At 42.1% G+C, this 13,941-nt stretch overlaps 1 protein-coding gene across 1 annotated transcript in view; it reads right to left on the bottom strand.

Moving 5' to 3' along the window:
* Positions 1-781: 781 nt before the first annotated feature.
* The window catches only part of LOC104159042 (dystrobrevin alpha), a 53,580-nt gene continuing 40,420 nt past the window's right edge, over positions 782-13,941 (bottom strand). The window contains exons 6-10 of the mRNA XM_009696848.1: positions 10,569-10,674; positions 7,906-8,072; positions 5,320-5,444; positions 2,269-2,277; positions 782-866 (exon numbers count right to left, since the gene is read on the bottom strand). Of these exons, the coding sequence (XP_009695150.1) occupies positions 782-866; positions 2,269-2,277; positions 5,320-5,444; positions 7,906-8,072; positions 10,569-10,674 (492 nt within the window). The remainder of the gene's footprint in view (positions 867-2,268; positions 2,278-5,319; positions 5,445-7,905; positions 8,073-10,568; positions 10,675-13,941) is intronic.

The following is a 13,941-nucleotide window of genomic DNA, read 5'->3' on the forward strand; positions in this document are numbered from 1 at the left end:
AGCAGGAACCAAGCAATAAAATGCACCCCAGGAAGACATCTTGCTCATCTTCCCCAATACAGCAGGAAGTTATTTCTCTGCCATCTTCTTATCTATGTGCACTGGCAGGCTTACATAGATTGGGTGAGACAGATAGCAAATGCTACACACATTTGGGCTGTATCAGTCAAAATACTGAGCCAAAACGGACATAGTCAGCTGCAAGCACCTTCTCTTTGGGATTAATGTTTCTGACAACTCTTCTCTGGTTTGTTTGCTGAAGGGTGACCATATTCCACGACTACTCCCTCTCTCCTGTAGCCTTTAATGAAAATCTGAATAGTTTAACAGGAGTAAGGCTGTCTTGCTGTATCTTGCAAGTATGAACACATTTTCTCTGTTTCTATCATACCTTGCAGTATGCTGCATGCATTCCCAGTAGGCAATGGCATATCCCAGTTCCTATTCCCACAGTGCTGCTACAAAATGCTTCTCACCAACTGCCCATTTCCAGTCCCTATGGGAGGGTACCTAGGTCGCATGTGAGCACGTTTCAGGAGGACACAACGGTTCAAATGAGAACTGAAGTTCTGTGCTGTGAGGAGCTTGAAGTGCCCTAACTCCAGCTCTCCATCCAGATATCTGGGTATCAGTCCAAAACGACCAAGGCATTTCTCTGCTCATATCTGTTGATTTTATTTTATGGGTGCTTTTCTGCCCTTTTTTTTTTTCTGGGAGGGAACTGAAAATTGAAACCACCTCCATTACCTTATAATGGTTCACCATAAATAAGGAGAAGAACTCACCTTCTGTTTGCAAAAGGACTTCCTGAGGGAACAGAGTGGGAGAAGAGTGTGTCGTTCATGCTGGTTACAGGTCGGGGGGGCCTAGAAAAAGGCAAAATACCCAGTTGCATTAATTTCACACAAAAATGCCCTCTATCAGCAACAGTATTTACAGAGAATCGAGAGAGCTTCTTGTTTAAAGTAGCACTACTACTGGCATCTTCTGCTTTAAATACCAATAGTTTCAAATTAAAGATGCTGTGTTTTCAAGCAGAAGTTGATAAAATCCACACTGTTACTTAAGCCTGGCAGAAAATAATGCTTTTGTGTGTTCTGAGTGAGTTTTAAACAACTTGCTTGATTTTTTTCCCCCTGTTTTGGCAAGAAAACCAGTATGCCAGTTTTCCTTTCCCCAGCCTGTAGTCCAGGTGCAGTCACTGCTTTCAGCCAGCCAGGCTGAGCACTGGCAGGAGGCTTGCTGTGGCTGCGTGGAGATCTGCAGGGGGGAACTGCCAATAAACCACACACCTTTTCATCAGGTTATCCCTGCTGCTAAGCTCCATGCTACCATATCCACACAGTGACCACGGTGTACCCATAGCCCTCAGTATCTCATAAAATACTGGTTTAACTGCAAAGCTCTTCTACTGGTATAACAAACACCCAAATCAAAATTTAAAATAAGTATCCAGTTTAAGAGGACCCATTAATAACAATAGTTTTATTCTTACATTCCTTATTTCCTGCTGTTACTAAAAATGAAATGAGAAGAAAAATTTCCTATGCTTTCTTTTATTGTCTACCCTTAAAAAATATTTGTGCATAACTTTTCTGTCTGTATCCATTAAAGAGAAATTTCCCCTTCTTAATGGACTTCTTATGCAAGATCGGGCAAAAGATATAGACACTCTGGAAAAACTAAAACTATGTTATTAAAATCACAGGGTTTTCAACCAGATATGAGCAGAACCTGAAGCCATATATAATTCAGACTTCAAATTGCCTAGATTTCAAGTTGGTTAATATCCCCTTTAAGCTCGGTGAAAGACCTGTCTTGATTTCTGTATTCTCCAGATGCGCAAATCAATATAGTAGCCATCTGCAAAACATTCACTGGGCTCTAATCGTGCAAGTCACTTATCCAAACCATTTGTAAGAAATGAAGAAAGCCAGTTTGGCACAGAAGTGAACTACTACTATATGTTTTCTTTTTTACCTGGTAACTGAGTAGAAAGTGGGTATGTAGCACCCATGGACTTCTGCAGATCACCACATACACACTTCAGGTTAATGTCTTCTCTAAGCTTTTATCTCAAAATAGGAGTGGAAGAGAAAGTTTCTAACCCCCAAAAGAGCTCTTCCCTTTCACTGTCTCTGTATTCAAAGACAATTGTTTATTTGGCTTTGGATCTGATAAAAAGTTAAGGATTGGTAATAATGAGATTATCACATTTTTTCCAAGCTTCTTCCTCCAGTAAGTGTACTAAAGAAGAAAAATACTCACCAAGTATCTCTTTTGCAGCCAAAATGAAATGGAAAAGAGATCATTAATTAAATTGTCAGTTTAATATGTATGTGGTCTAAGTAGTGCATTGGACAGACTCTACACATAAAAGGTCATTGATCTGTTTAAATATGCAAAGTTACTCTTGTGTACAAATGTCTATGAAATCCAAGGCTTTGCTATTAGCATTAGTTTGTGTCCTGGTTCTACACAGAAAACTATATTAAACTAGTCTGAGCTTTTCCAAGGCAAGTTTCTTAAAGGCTGATGCCCACTGTCACATCCCTCAGGTTCAGCTTGAATACCAAATGGATGTTCAAACATACATATGCACTTCTGTGATGTGATAAGACAAGAACAACAGACTTTATGGTAAAGCAAAGGAAGACTCAGCTATCGACTATAAATGTGTATCTTTCTGAGGTTATTTCTAAACTTCTGGGAGTGAGAGATTAAGCTTTCTGATAAAAGTGAGCTGATGATACTTAATCAACTTTCCTCAAGAAAGCAAAACCACTTAATACTATTGAAATATGCTATGCAATGAATGGATGTTATGCCATAACACATACCCACAGTAATAAACCAAATTAAGTAAGATGAATTTTGCAAAGTGCTCCATGTTGGTCCAACCTCTTCACACTGATGGCAAAAAAAAAAGTGTTCCCACAGGCTTAGATGGAAACGAAGTCAGGCCAGCGCAGAATGCATTTGAAAAATACCTCCATGATGCACTGGCCATGCCATTTCTCATCTCTGCAGTCTGGTGTTTCTTTTTTGTTGCCAATCTTATGTATAGAAAGAAAAAATGACCCCTCCATCAGGTTAATGACACCTTGATAACTACTTCTCTAGACAAGCCTTAGATGTGTTTCTTGCTTAACTGAAAATTTTGCGCAGCACCAGTAAAACAAAAAAACCCCAATGCAGTCTTTCTGTCTGGTTCCACTCAAAGGTGGAGGAAGACCGCTGAAAAGGAAAGGCTGTATAGAAATGCAGAGCACTTGTCCCCATTTAAGCTAGAATCTAAGAAAAGGATACTGTTTTGTTGCCAAAATTCTTCCATTTAATGCACATATAAAAACCTTTTTGCCTGGATTCCTGCCCAGAGCTGTTTCTCTCAACTTCCATTATGTTTAAAAATACAAATCACATCAGCGAGAAGATATTCTCAATGAGGTACTGTAGCATATCTTTCCCCTCAGTTAATTTATGTGAATTATGCTGTAGATCATGCTACCTCCACAACTTACAGGTTTTTCACTCATGTACCATTATAGCCAATATATATTGCCAAGTTATATTGCCTTCAATCTATGAATAAAGAGAAACTCTACCATAAAACAAAATAGATGGTGGTTTGTTCTCACATCCAATCACTCTAAATTTTGTCTGTATAGTTAGGAAGAAAGGAAGGTGTTAATTTCACAGCAAAGATTTGGAACAGATCCTACCCTTTGCCTTGCCTAAATGCATTTAATCCATTCACAATAGCCCAGTCTTCACTACCCGTTATCTTCTGACATACCCCTAGCCAAGAGGGAACAGAGGCTTCTCTTTCGGTTTCATGGTCCCTGCCTCTTTCCATTTCTCTTAAGGATGGCCAAAACCTGCCCTGTGAAATTATCACTGACTTGCCAGCAGAGCCAGGCTTTTATACCACGCACAACGGTGGGGTACCTCAGCAGATCCAACTCTGGATGATTTCTTCCAAAAAACCAACATCCTGCCATTATACCTCCATAAAGACATGCAGGGGTTTTAACTGACAGTTGAATGTAACCAGGACTTAGTGCTACGTATCTGCCAGAGGCACCTTGTGTCTGAAGAGCAGAGCACTCCTATGCCTTCAAAGACTTCAGCTATAACCACCCAAGGAGGATGATCAGCGTGATTTAGCCTTAAAATGGCAGGTAGGTTAGGTGAACCTTCCAGGTGTCACAGAGCCCACAATGGTCAGCGTGCGCTTGCCCTTAAATATGCTACATACAAACATTCAGTACTGAGAAAAGTAAATACGTATAATAATTACACACCAGAACAGTTCCAGCGGCCAGTAACACAGATACACAGCACGCAAATAGAATTTTAATGGCTGCTGCCTGAAATGCTTCAGTCACAGCCCCTGGCAAGATGGTTAAGAAAGATATTTTCTAAAGAAATATACCAGAATAAGAGGAATAAAGACAGTATTTTTGGAGTAATTTTTCCAAGTTAACATCCTTGTAACTTTCTTCCAACCAATGTTTTGATTTTTGCTGAATTCTATAGAAAATTTAACTTTTATTTTTCTCTAAGGACCCATGAAGCAAAGATAAAACAAACATAAATGAGAAAATCAGAACAACTGTCACTATAGACAGTGGACATGCTTTAGAAAAATAATCCAAAGTGATAATTTCCCCACTCTGCACAAATACTGCTTTGAGTTTCTTGACTCCTGCAGAGAAAAAGTAGTGACACAAACTACCATACCAAAAAATATTTTTGCTTTCCCAAAATATCAAAATGTAAAGATAATAGACTCTCTTCAAGTGAATTGGCAATTAAAGACACATTTCGCATGCAGACTCATATAATTCCTAAGGGCTGGGTGAAGCCACAGCTCCCCTAAAATCAGCAAGAACTCCAACACCTCTTGCAACAAAACTGGTCAGACTTCCCTTTTCTCCGGTGCCTTGTGTCAAGACATACCCATGATACACTGAAGTTGAGAGCCTCTAGATGACAAAACTAATGCTCTTAGCATGAATACATACCAAAGTGCTGAAACTATATGAAATTGCATGGCTATCTCTCGAGGAGACTGGGAACATACCAACATTGTGTCCCAGTGTTTGGTTACATGAACATATCCCACTGACTTTTTAAGTGAAGTCACACCTGAACATTTTTATACTAAATAACCCTATCAGCCAATTTGCACTTGTGATGCATTGAGCTTGATATGCCACAGCTGCCTCCCATTTTGTTCAGTGCTATAGTATCTACACTTGGTGTAAGCAACTCCTCCAACAAAGCTTACTTTCACTACAGCACACAGATACTTACACAATATGAGCCAGGTTTAGAGGTTTTTCAGGCTGGTCAGGGAACATTGGGTGCAAAGGTTCACGGCTGGAAGCACAGCTTAAAGACTTGCTAAGTGCATTAGTTAGCTTCTTAGCAGGTGATTTCTGGGAGGAACAAGGAAGGTAGAGGTAATCTGGAGAAGTAAGGTGCATACTGTTTCTGCTATAGGAAGCACAAAACAAGAGGAAGCTCTAGGGCTCACATACCTAGGGACTGACAGCCCCCTTGCCCCCCTCCCACCCCCAGAGTCTGGTAAGGCAAAGACAGCTTAGTTCGGAGGAAAGATGTCTCTTACCTTCAGAGGCCTTTAGAGGAGGCTTGGGGGGTGTATCTATATGGACAGACGCAGGGCTTCTTTGCTGCCCTCAGGTAGTATTGAATGAAGGGCAGCAGAGAATTAGTGTCGCCTGGACTGGAGCTGGCTCGTACCTCACCATCTTGGGAGTGCAAGCAGAACAAATCTGTGTACGCCTGTCCGTATAGATACACCGTATGGCACACCGTTTCCTTCCTAGTCCTGGGCCAGGCACAAGGCTGCTATATTCTTTCTCCTTGCTAGTGTTTCCCCCCTCAACTCCCACACCCTGTACTGTTTAGCTGCTGTTATAAAGCTCCTCTTCTACCTCCCGCGGCTGCCGCAGCCCCTGCCATGCCCGGGAATGGGAAATTTGAGAGATGTGCACAGTGGGAATTGCCCTGCCAGAAGAGGCTGATGTACTGTTACTGCTGCCAAAAGATGCGGAGGCTCAGCGCGAGAACCAGGCTTTTCACCCCGAAATCCCATCAGCGAGTCCAAAAGAAAAAAAAAAAAAATCAGTATTTTCTGCCTTCTAGTTTTGTTTGGACATGATTTGCAGTTGAACACTTTCCTAAGGAAGAGCTCAGAGATCTAGGGTGTCTTCTAGGCTGTGTGAGTGGTTCTCAAGGAATCCAAGCCAGCTCTCTGTGACTCAGCTTCTCTGCCAGTAAACCACGGGTCAGGATCCTTACATTGTCTCCTCTCCCCAAAACACAGTTCTACGTGCTGAAATTCAAAAATCTTTGTGGAACGTCACAGGAGTGGTATTGTATTTGTGCACACACATCCTGTATTGACTTATGACTGTAATCAAGATAATAATGAAATATTTCTATCACAGAAATCCAACCTAAATATGTAAAGTTCAGGCTTTTTCTCTTTCATTATAAACGCGATTTCACTCTGAATCAGGAACAGTTGAGTTCCACTGCACCAATGAACACCTTTAACCTGCATGTGGAGCTCAATATGGATGCATTATGGAGAACGGTAACCAGGTTTGAACAAATGCTAATGAACGCTACAGAAAGGCAATTTCAAACTTGAAGCAAAACATTTGTTTCTGACAAGGAAACATTTGAAACCACTAGGCATGTAGTCAGGTTTTGGTCTTCTGTTGAGCAGAAATCTTAAGTTTTCCAATTACTTCCTACCTATAATTACAGCTCCCTGGCTACAGCAAAAAATTATTTTATAGCACAAATTGCTGTTAGGGATGGAGTCAGAGCTATGTAGTAGGCACTCCCCTATTCAGAGACGAAACTCAAGCCATTTGTGTCTATGCAACAAGCAGCAATTAGGACCCACAAAAACAATTACAGACCCAGATCTGCTGGGATGCAGTGCAGGGCTGTGTGACTGGCATACAGAGCAAACCATGTCAAATTTAACCCTTGCCTGCTCCATCAACGGAAAAACAGACATCTTAAAAGTGTTAAGCTTTGGAACTCTTAAAAAATATACACAAAGTGCTGTACAAACACGAGTTGTTGCCATATGCATAATTTTCCTTTTTTTTGGTAACAATATACTTTTGTAATATTTGAGATTAGTTAGGATTTTTCTGCCAGTCTCTGGATTTGAACCCTGAAGGATTGGGATGCTCCGTGACCAAGGGCTTCTGTTGGGGCTTTGCTCCAGTCCATGGAGAGCTTAGCCCCCAGGTCTGATGCCCTTCAGAGAAGGTTAATGTAGCTGTTGATACTTCTCTTTCAGCTTAGAAAAAGCATTGAATTATTTTGTTTAACAACAAAAAGATTGAAGCGTGTTTTTCTCTACAGTAAACACTACTGTGGATCTAAGCCTGTGACCACGCTCAAGTCTACAGTGCCAGGACTATCCCAAATGCTACGCATATGCTGCAGCCACTCGACTGAAAATATTGATGAATGAGCGTTAAGTATTCATCATTTCATTTACACGTAGCCAAAGACAGCAAGCCAATGATGATTTTACCGTGAGTCCTGTGGGAACGGGAGAAGTTGCCGTGAGCCTGGTGCCCTGCTGCCAGCCCCTCCTGCGCTGCCCTCACCGCGGCACGCACCATCACAGGCACCCCAGATCCTCACCCAGAAAAGACCATTCCCACCTCCGTGCTCTCCCGATGGCTCCCAAGGCTGGAGCCTCCCTGACGGGGTTGCCAATCCGAATCGGCAGCCCGGCTCCCAGCCTCCCTGTGCCGGCTGGGGGCCTGGAGCTGCGGCCGGGGGCTTCTCTGCAGGCTGGAGGGCAAAGCAGTCTGCAGCGAGGCGCAAGCCTTCCCTTACCCATGACGTGTACTCTTTCATTTGGTGCTGGTTGCTGTGGGAACCGCTGGCATGGCCCCTCCAGAAGCAGTCCTGACAGAGCTGGTAATTGTGACACTGCTGGCAGCGGTAGCGAAACCCCATCATGCTCTCGCTGTGGCAGTAGGAACACTCGACGGGGTGGAAGACTGCGCAGGAGAAAGAAATGCCAAGCCGTAAGCCAAAGCAGAGAAACCCCCAGCAAAAGTTTACAGACAACGTCTTGAACTAAAGAGCAAATCCCTTCTTTGTTTCTAGCAATCAGCAGCATCGGATGCTGCCTACAGCTTTGACCCGTGAAAACTCCAGTAACTGCCCAGCAACCTGTGCTGAGCCACGGGCAACGCTTCCTACACTGGGCACCTAACCCTTCATCGCTTCGGAGCTGATGCCTGCACCTCCTGCTCGCAGCAGGGAAAAATGTGTTCAGTGTCTGACAGAATACATGACAGAGGAAATTCATATGTGGGAAAACCCACTGCACCCTCAGCTACGTTACTGGAGGAAGCTGAATATTTTGCTGTGCTGTGAGGAGCTAAAGGGATGCGCCTTGAAGGGATGCGCCTTTGAGGAAAAGTCAAACTCAGCTGTCTGATTATTCGAAGCACAAAAGTGTACTTAGGCATGTCATTGTCTCTTAATTACTGCTGTCTCATCTGTACAACCCCTGTCACTTAGGTACCTATAGATGGAACTTAACACTTAGCTTTGGATCCCCGGATTTGCAAAGCTGGCCATTGAAGGGACCCGTGCGGTCCTGTTCTCTGTTCCACTCGGAAGCAGCCAGCAATGAGGATGCAAGTCCCTGAGCATGCTGAGGCATCATGCAAGACACATTGAAGCCCCTTCCTGGCAATAGTGCTATTTCTGTTCCTCTCTCCTCACTACACCATGTACCAAATTTACCGCGGAGTACCGAATATCTCCTTGTTCCCAGGCACCTTCTGCTTTTCTGTTGTAAGGTTCAGCCTGGGATGATTTACTGAGTGTGACAGGGTTTTAATTCCTTGCCAGAATTTCACAGCAGGAAGGGTTAGTGTTCTAGGCTGGGAAACGGTGCAAAGCTGATGAGGGACAGGGACGGAAGACAAGAGTTTGAGGAAGGTGGGGTAGATAGGTGGCTCTGTAGCCAAGAAGGACTTGGGAACATCACCTTACCCACCTCGGTGCCTTTCAGTGGAAAAGGGATTTACTCAGTACAAGAACACATACAACCTCCTCCTTCTCCTTTTATCCCCCAAAATGGCTGCACACCTTCCCTTCCACCAGCTCCATTTTCTTGTTGGAAATATGGTATAAATACTTTTATTGTCTAACAGGATGAGTATATATGATCTTTTCTTCCTCCTGCCCCCCCTCTGTTTCCTTTCCCTGCAGCGTTCCAGAACTTCAGTTATGCCAGAGGTAAACCTCTGATAGGAAAAAGACAGGAATATTCAACAAGCCCCTTACACAAAAACCTCTGAGGCAAAATACTGGGCAGGAAAATTGTTAACAAAAAATCTATTTATCTTGTAAAATTATTTTTTTAAATTTTTGTATAAACTTCGTCCATTTTTAAATCTTCCTTTTTCTAGATTTAAAGTGTTGCAATGACTGTCAGCATCATTGCCTCCTGATGATCATGAGCAAGAAATGCCCCATTAGGAACAAGTACATGCAGATAAATCATAAGACAGTAAAAAGTCATTCCTTGTCTCATGTTTTTTTTCCTATTTAATATTGTCAGTGCTGGTCCGTCTGGACAGCAGAAGCTGGCTGCATTGGAGCTGGGGAACTTCTCCAGAACTACACAAGGAACTGCACAGAGCTGGTGGTGCACACAGTCAGATGAGATGCACAACCTTTCCAGTTCTGTCCCTGCACTGTGGCAGCACCTTCTACAGAAACAGTATAGGAAGGGTTTGGCTGGAGGCCTACACCTGGGAGTCTGTGAACTTCTCCCCAGGTGCTCAAGCAATTGGAAGGCTGAGGAAGATGTTACTGTCCAGGGACATGCAACATGCACTGCGCAATAATCAAATGAGTTGATCTTGATGGTCCCTTCCTGTCTTAAAATCTGTGATCTACTCATTTTGGGGAAAGACAACCCTTGAGGAGAAAGAGCCATCTCACAGTTAAATCCTCATCCTTCACACAAGCAAAGGATAAGGACGAATCTGGAACGTCCTTTTCAGAGTACATTGTCTGGCAGGGTAGGCTTAGGAGGAGATCCTTCATAAGGACCTTTTGGCTGGTATTTTGCACTGCACTGGACATCACCTGCCAAGAATACTGCATGAACGGAAACTGTCAAGCTGTTCCTTCTCTGCTGCCATATGTCACAGCTAATAACAGTTGTGGCCTTGATAGTTTACCAAATGTAAGTGTGTGAATGAACCAAGTCCTATTGCTCTTTGCTTATCCAGAGCACCAGAGGAGTGGATATGACCAGGATAATCTCCCCAGCACAGCAAAAATTAAGCCATGTTCCTGACCGAATGACCAACAGGATTCTTTAAATATTTTACCATTGACTGTGAAAATCGCACATGGGAGTCAATGAATCCAGTACAGTAGCTCCTACAAAACCATCTACAGAGTGAGAAAATCATCACACAAAAGTTTACTCTTGTAACTGGTTTTTGGCAGCAGCTCTTACTTACCATTTTCAACATTTGCCAGTCGATGCAGAAGTGGTAACCACACTAGACACTGCGGCGGGGGATCAGACATGAGAGTATCCAAGAAAGTGTTTAATGTGACTTTTTTCTGCTCAAACAAGCAAACAAACATGCACAAAGAATCAGTAATTAGACATATCAAAATGATCTTATCTTGTCCTTACAGAAACACTTGGGAACAAGTTTCAGACACTGTTTGCTTGTAACCCGGGTTTACTAAAAAGAACAAGTGGTACCAGCAAAGCTTTCCCAGACTATTTTTAGTAGTGACAATGTATAGTACTGATGACTAGCGGTCCTCTTCACAAGGCTGGGCTGGGGACACGTAGCTCCCACTCACTTCAAGACTCTCTTCTAAAGTCATTGCCTGAAGATGCTTTGTGAACTAGGCTGGCATTCAACTCTTCTTGTTTTCATGTGTTTTGAGTACCCCATAACGACTACAAGTGTATGTAGGGTAACACTACGTATTACCAATTTTCACATGAAAAGTCACTGCAGAGAACGACTGATGGTACTCCAGCAAAGAAAACGAAAGAAAAAAATGACAAGGGAGTATGATTTCAAACCAAATTTAGGGTAAGAACAGACCATCACCGGCAACTGTGTTACTGTAATTTAAGAAACTATGCTTGACTGTTGAGTGATGGCAACTAGTTTTGGGTGAGCTCTGATTGTGGGGTGTTGTTTGCACACACTCAGGGACTGCAACTGTTCCTAAACTCTCCACACCTGTAAGCACTTCAAAGATCTATGCCCCTTTATCTTTCAAAGAGATTTAAACTCTATAATATCCCTGTTGATTTTAAAAATGTAATCTAGGGCCTTAAGTTTCTTAGGTGTCTGGAAAAAGTCATCACAAATCTTAGTTCATTTGTTTTTTCAGACTTATAGAGGATATTTCAAGCCTGAGATATCTCCACCATAAATATTTGCGCTTTCCTACACAGTATACTGGCTACATAAGTGTTTACTGAAGTACACACTTACTGGGTGGTCAAGGACAGAGCGTCCTTCAGAAATCAGCAACTGAGCCTTCCTTTAAAACAAAATTAAAATGCAAAAATATTGAGCCCTGCTGAGAATGTGTGCAGATATAATTTATAGACATACATATTTAAGTAGCGCCCTCATATCCAAAGGGATTGCTAAATTTTCATATCTGATTGCATAAGCTACTGCTTTAACTTGCTAAAGAACTGTGGTTACCCCACGAGGAAGCAAAACAGCAGCTATGAAGTGACATGTATCATCTCCATGTGTTGTGGAATGCTGTTAAGAGCTGAGATTTCCAGATGGAGTGTCTGTGCTGCATTTATATACAATTGTCACCAGATGTAAAGGAAATTATTTCTCTTACACGGTGAGTGATCAATGGAAAACACCTCACTCCGTAACAGTCTCAGGGTTGAAGTACTGTGAGATATTGGGAAATATATAAAGATATTTGTCCCTAGGGGAAGAGAAAATACTTCAGGCTAGTTACGAAAATGGTCCTGATTCTTTAATTAACAGAAATAGTCAGAAGATGAGCTCTAAATCTCCCTGAAATACTGACTTTTCCCACAATACCCGCAGTATGAAAGTCCAAACAGCTACCACCCGCTGCTTGTATGAATGATCTTCCCAGCCATGGAGAGTGGATCACCACTTTCCAAACAGGCATCCTATGCTATAAGCATCAGCCCACAGAAAAGGATCTTTCTTTTGGAGATCTGCCACGGATGTTTGGCATGGCTTTGCTGACCAATGCCGCCAGCAAATGTCTGTGCTGTCTGCAGCAGAACCGAGAACAGAAGGAGAAAAGGCAGAACAAAGTCTAGGAAAAGAAGGGTCCTCCAGTGCCCCATGTTGCAGACCTGAGTAGCCTTAAGTCTTCCCTGTGTACCTGAAGGCAGGTAAGTTAGCAACAAACCCACAACCCAACAAGTGAATAGACAGGGAGACAAGAACAGCTCTTCCACAATGCAGTAGGCTTTTGAATGCAGCTATAATTTAAAACCTGATTTGCACCAAATAAAGCAACTTAGTTTCACTGACAGCTTTATGGCCAAACTTCTCTGGTGGTCACTGATTTTAAGAATTAGGGAGAGCAGTGTTCCTTAAAAGGACAACAGTAGAGCAATTTCCATACATTTTAAAAGGCATATTTTCCTCCTGCAGTTTTTTTCAGCTGCTGGGAAAGTTGAAACTGAAAACTGTTTTCTAAATATACGCTACATGCAGATGGAGTCTAGGTTTGTGGAATAACACTTAGCCAAGTGCTAAGAAAATGAAGTTAGTGTCTATCTTTTTAGTTTGGGATAAAAAAAAGAGAAATAAGAAGTGTTTTTTATAATAATAACAACACTTTTTGATACAAATACAGTATAAGATCACATTAATCCTACCTATGGGGGAAAGTGGTGGCAATAAAACTCCTTTCCGAGCCACAGATCTGTATACTGAAACATTAAGTCACTTGCTCTGGCATTTCTGTTCCATAAATGTGCTGATGAAGAAACACTGTTGTTTCCATTTTCAACAGCCATTCAATCTAGCGGTGGTTCACAGATGGAGGAAAATACATGGTTTGATCAAGTAAACCAGTACAATGGGGAATAATAAAACATTTCTGCAATAGGAAAAATCCTTTCAGATGCAAACTGAAATGGATTTGACACCACGAGCAGAAGATCATTCCCAGAATTTTTTCTTTCCCTGAAATTGAGGAGTCTATGTGTCAGGGGGCTGAAAGGCTTCTGGTAAGCAAAAGTGATCCATACTGAGAACAACAGAGAGAGTGCCAAACTTGTCCCAAGATACGAACTTTCGATAACGCCAAGTGCAATATGAGAGAGCGAAAGAACAACCTATGGCGTGACTAAGACTGTAAATATAATTTAACATAGTGTCATAAGGATGTGTTGTTTCGAGTCTCATTTCAAAACTGTGGTTCATCCCTAGTGAGGACGTAATGAGAATTACATAAAGTGGATTTAAGTGAAATACTAGACTAGATTCACAAGAGTACTTGACTGCCTACAGATGCACAACAGCAGCTTTGTAAATCTGTTGTGTACCTACATCAGTCAGAGACCTAACTCTTGTTAGGTTTAAGTGGAGATTGTGAACTAAACCATCTAATGGAGACTTTGTTTCTTAAGGTACCTCAGTACATCTGGTCCACTCATTTGGATGCAATGTCAATGAAACTGCCATTTCTGGTGGCTGTTTAGATAGAAAATGAGGCCTGAATTACATTTTTTCAAGAAAAGAAATTGCTTTTTTCATCTTTAATAACAGCATGTCCAACATGCAAAGCGTGAATGCCCTGTTGACATGCAAGAGCACTCTTCTATTATTTTAACAGAAA

The sequence above is a fragment of the Cariama cristata genome, unplaced genomic scaffold (assembly GCF_000690535.1).
Source record: "Cariama cristata isolate BGI_N322 unplaced genomic scaffold, ASM69053v1 scaffold5853, whole genome shotgun sequence".
Lineage (NCBI taxonomy): Eukaryota > Metazoa > Chordata > Aves > Cariamiformes > Cariamidae > Cariama > Cariama cristata.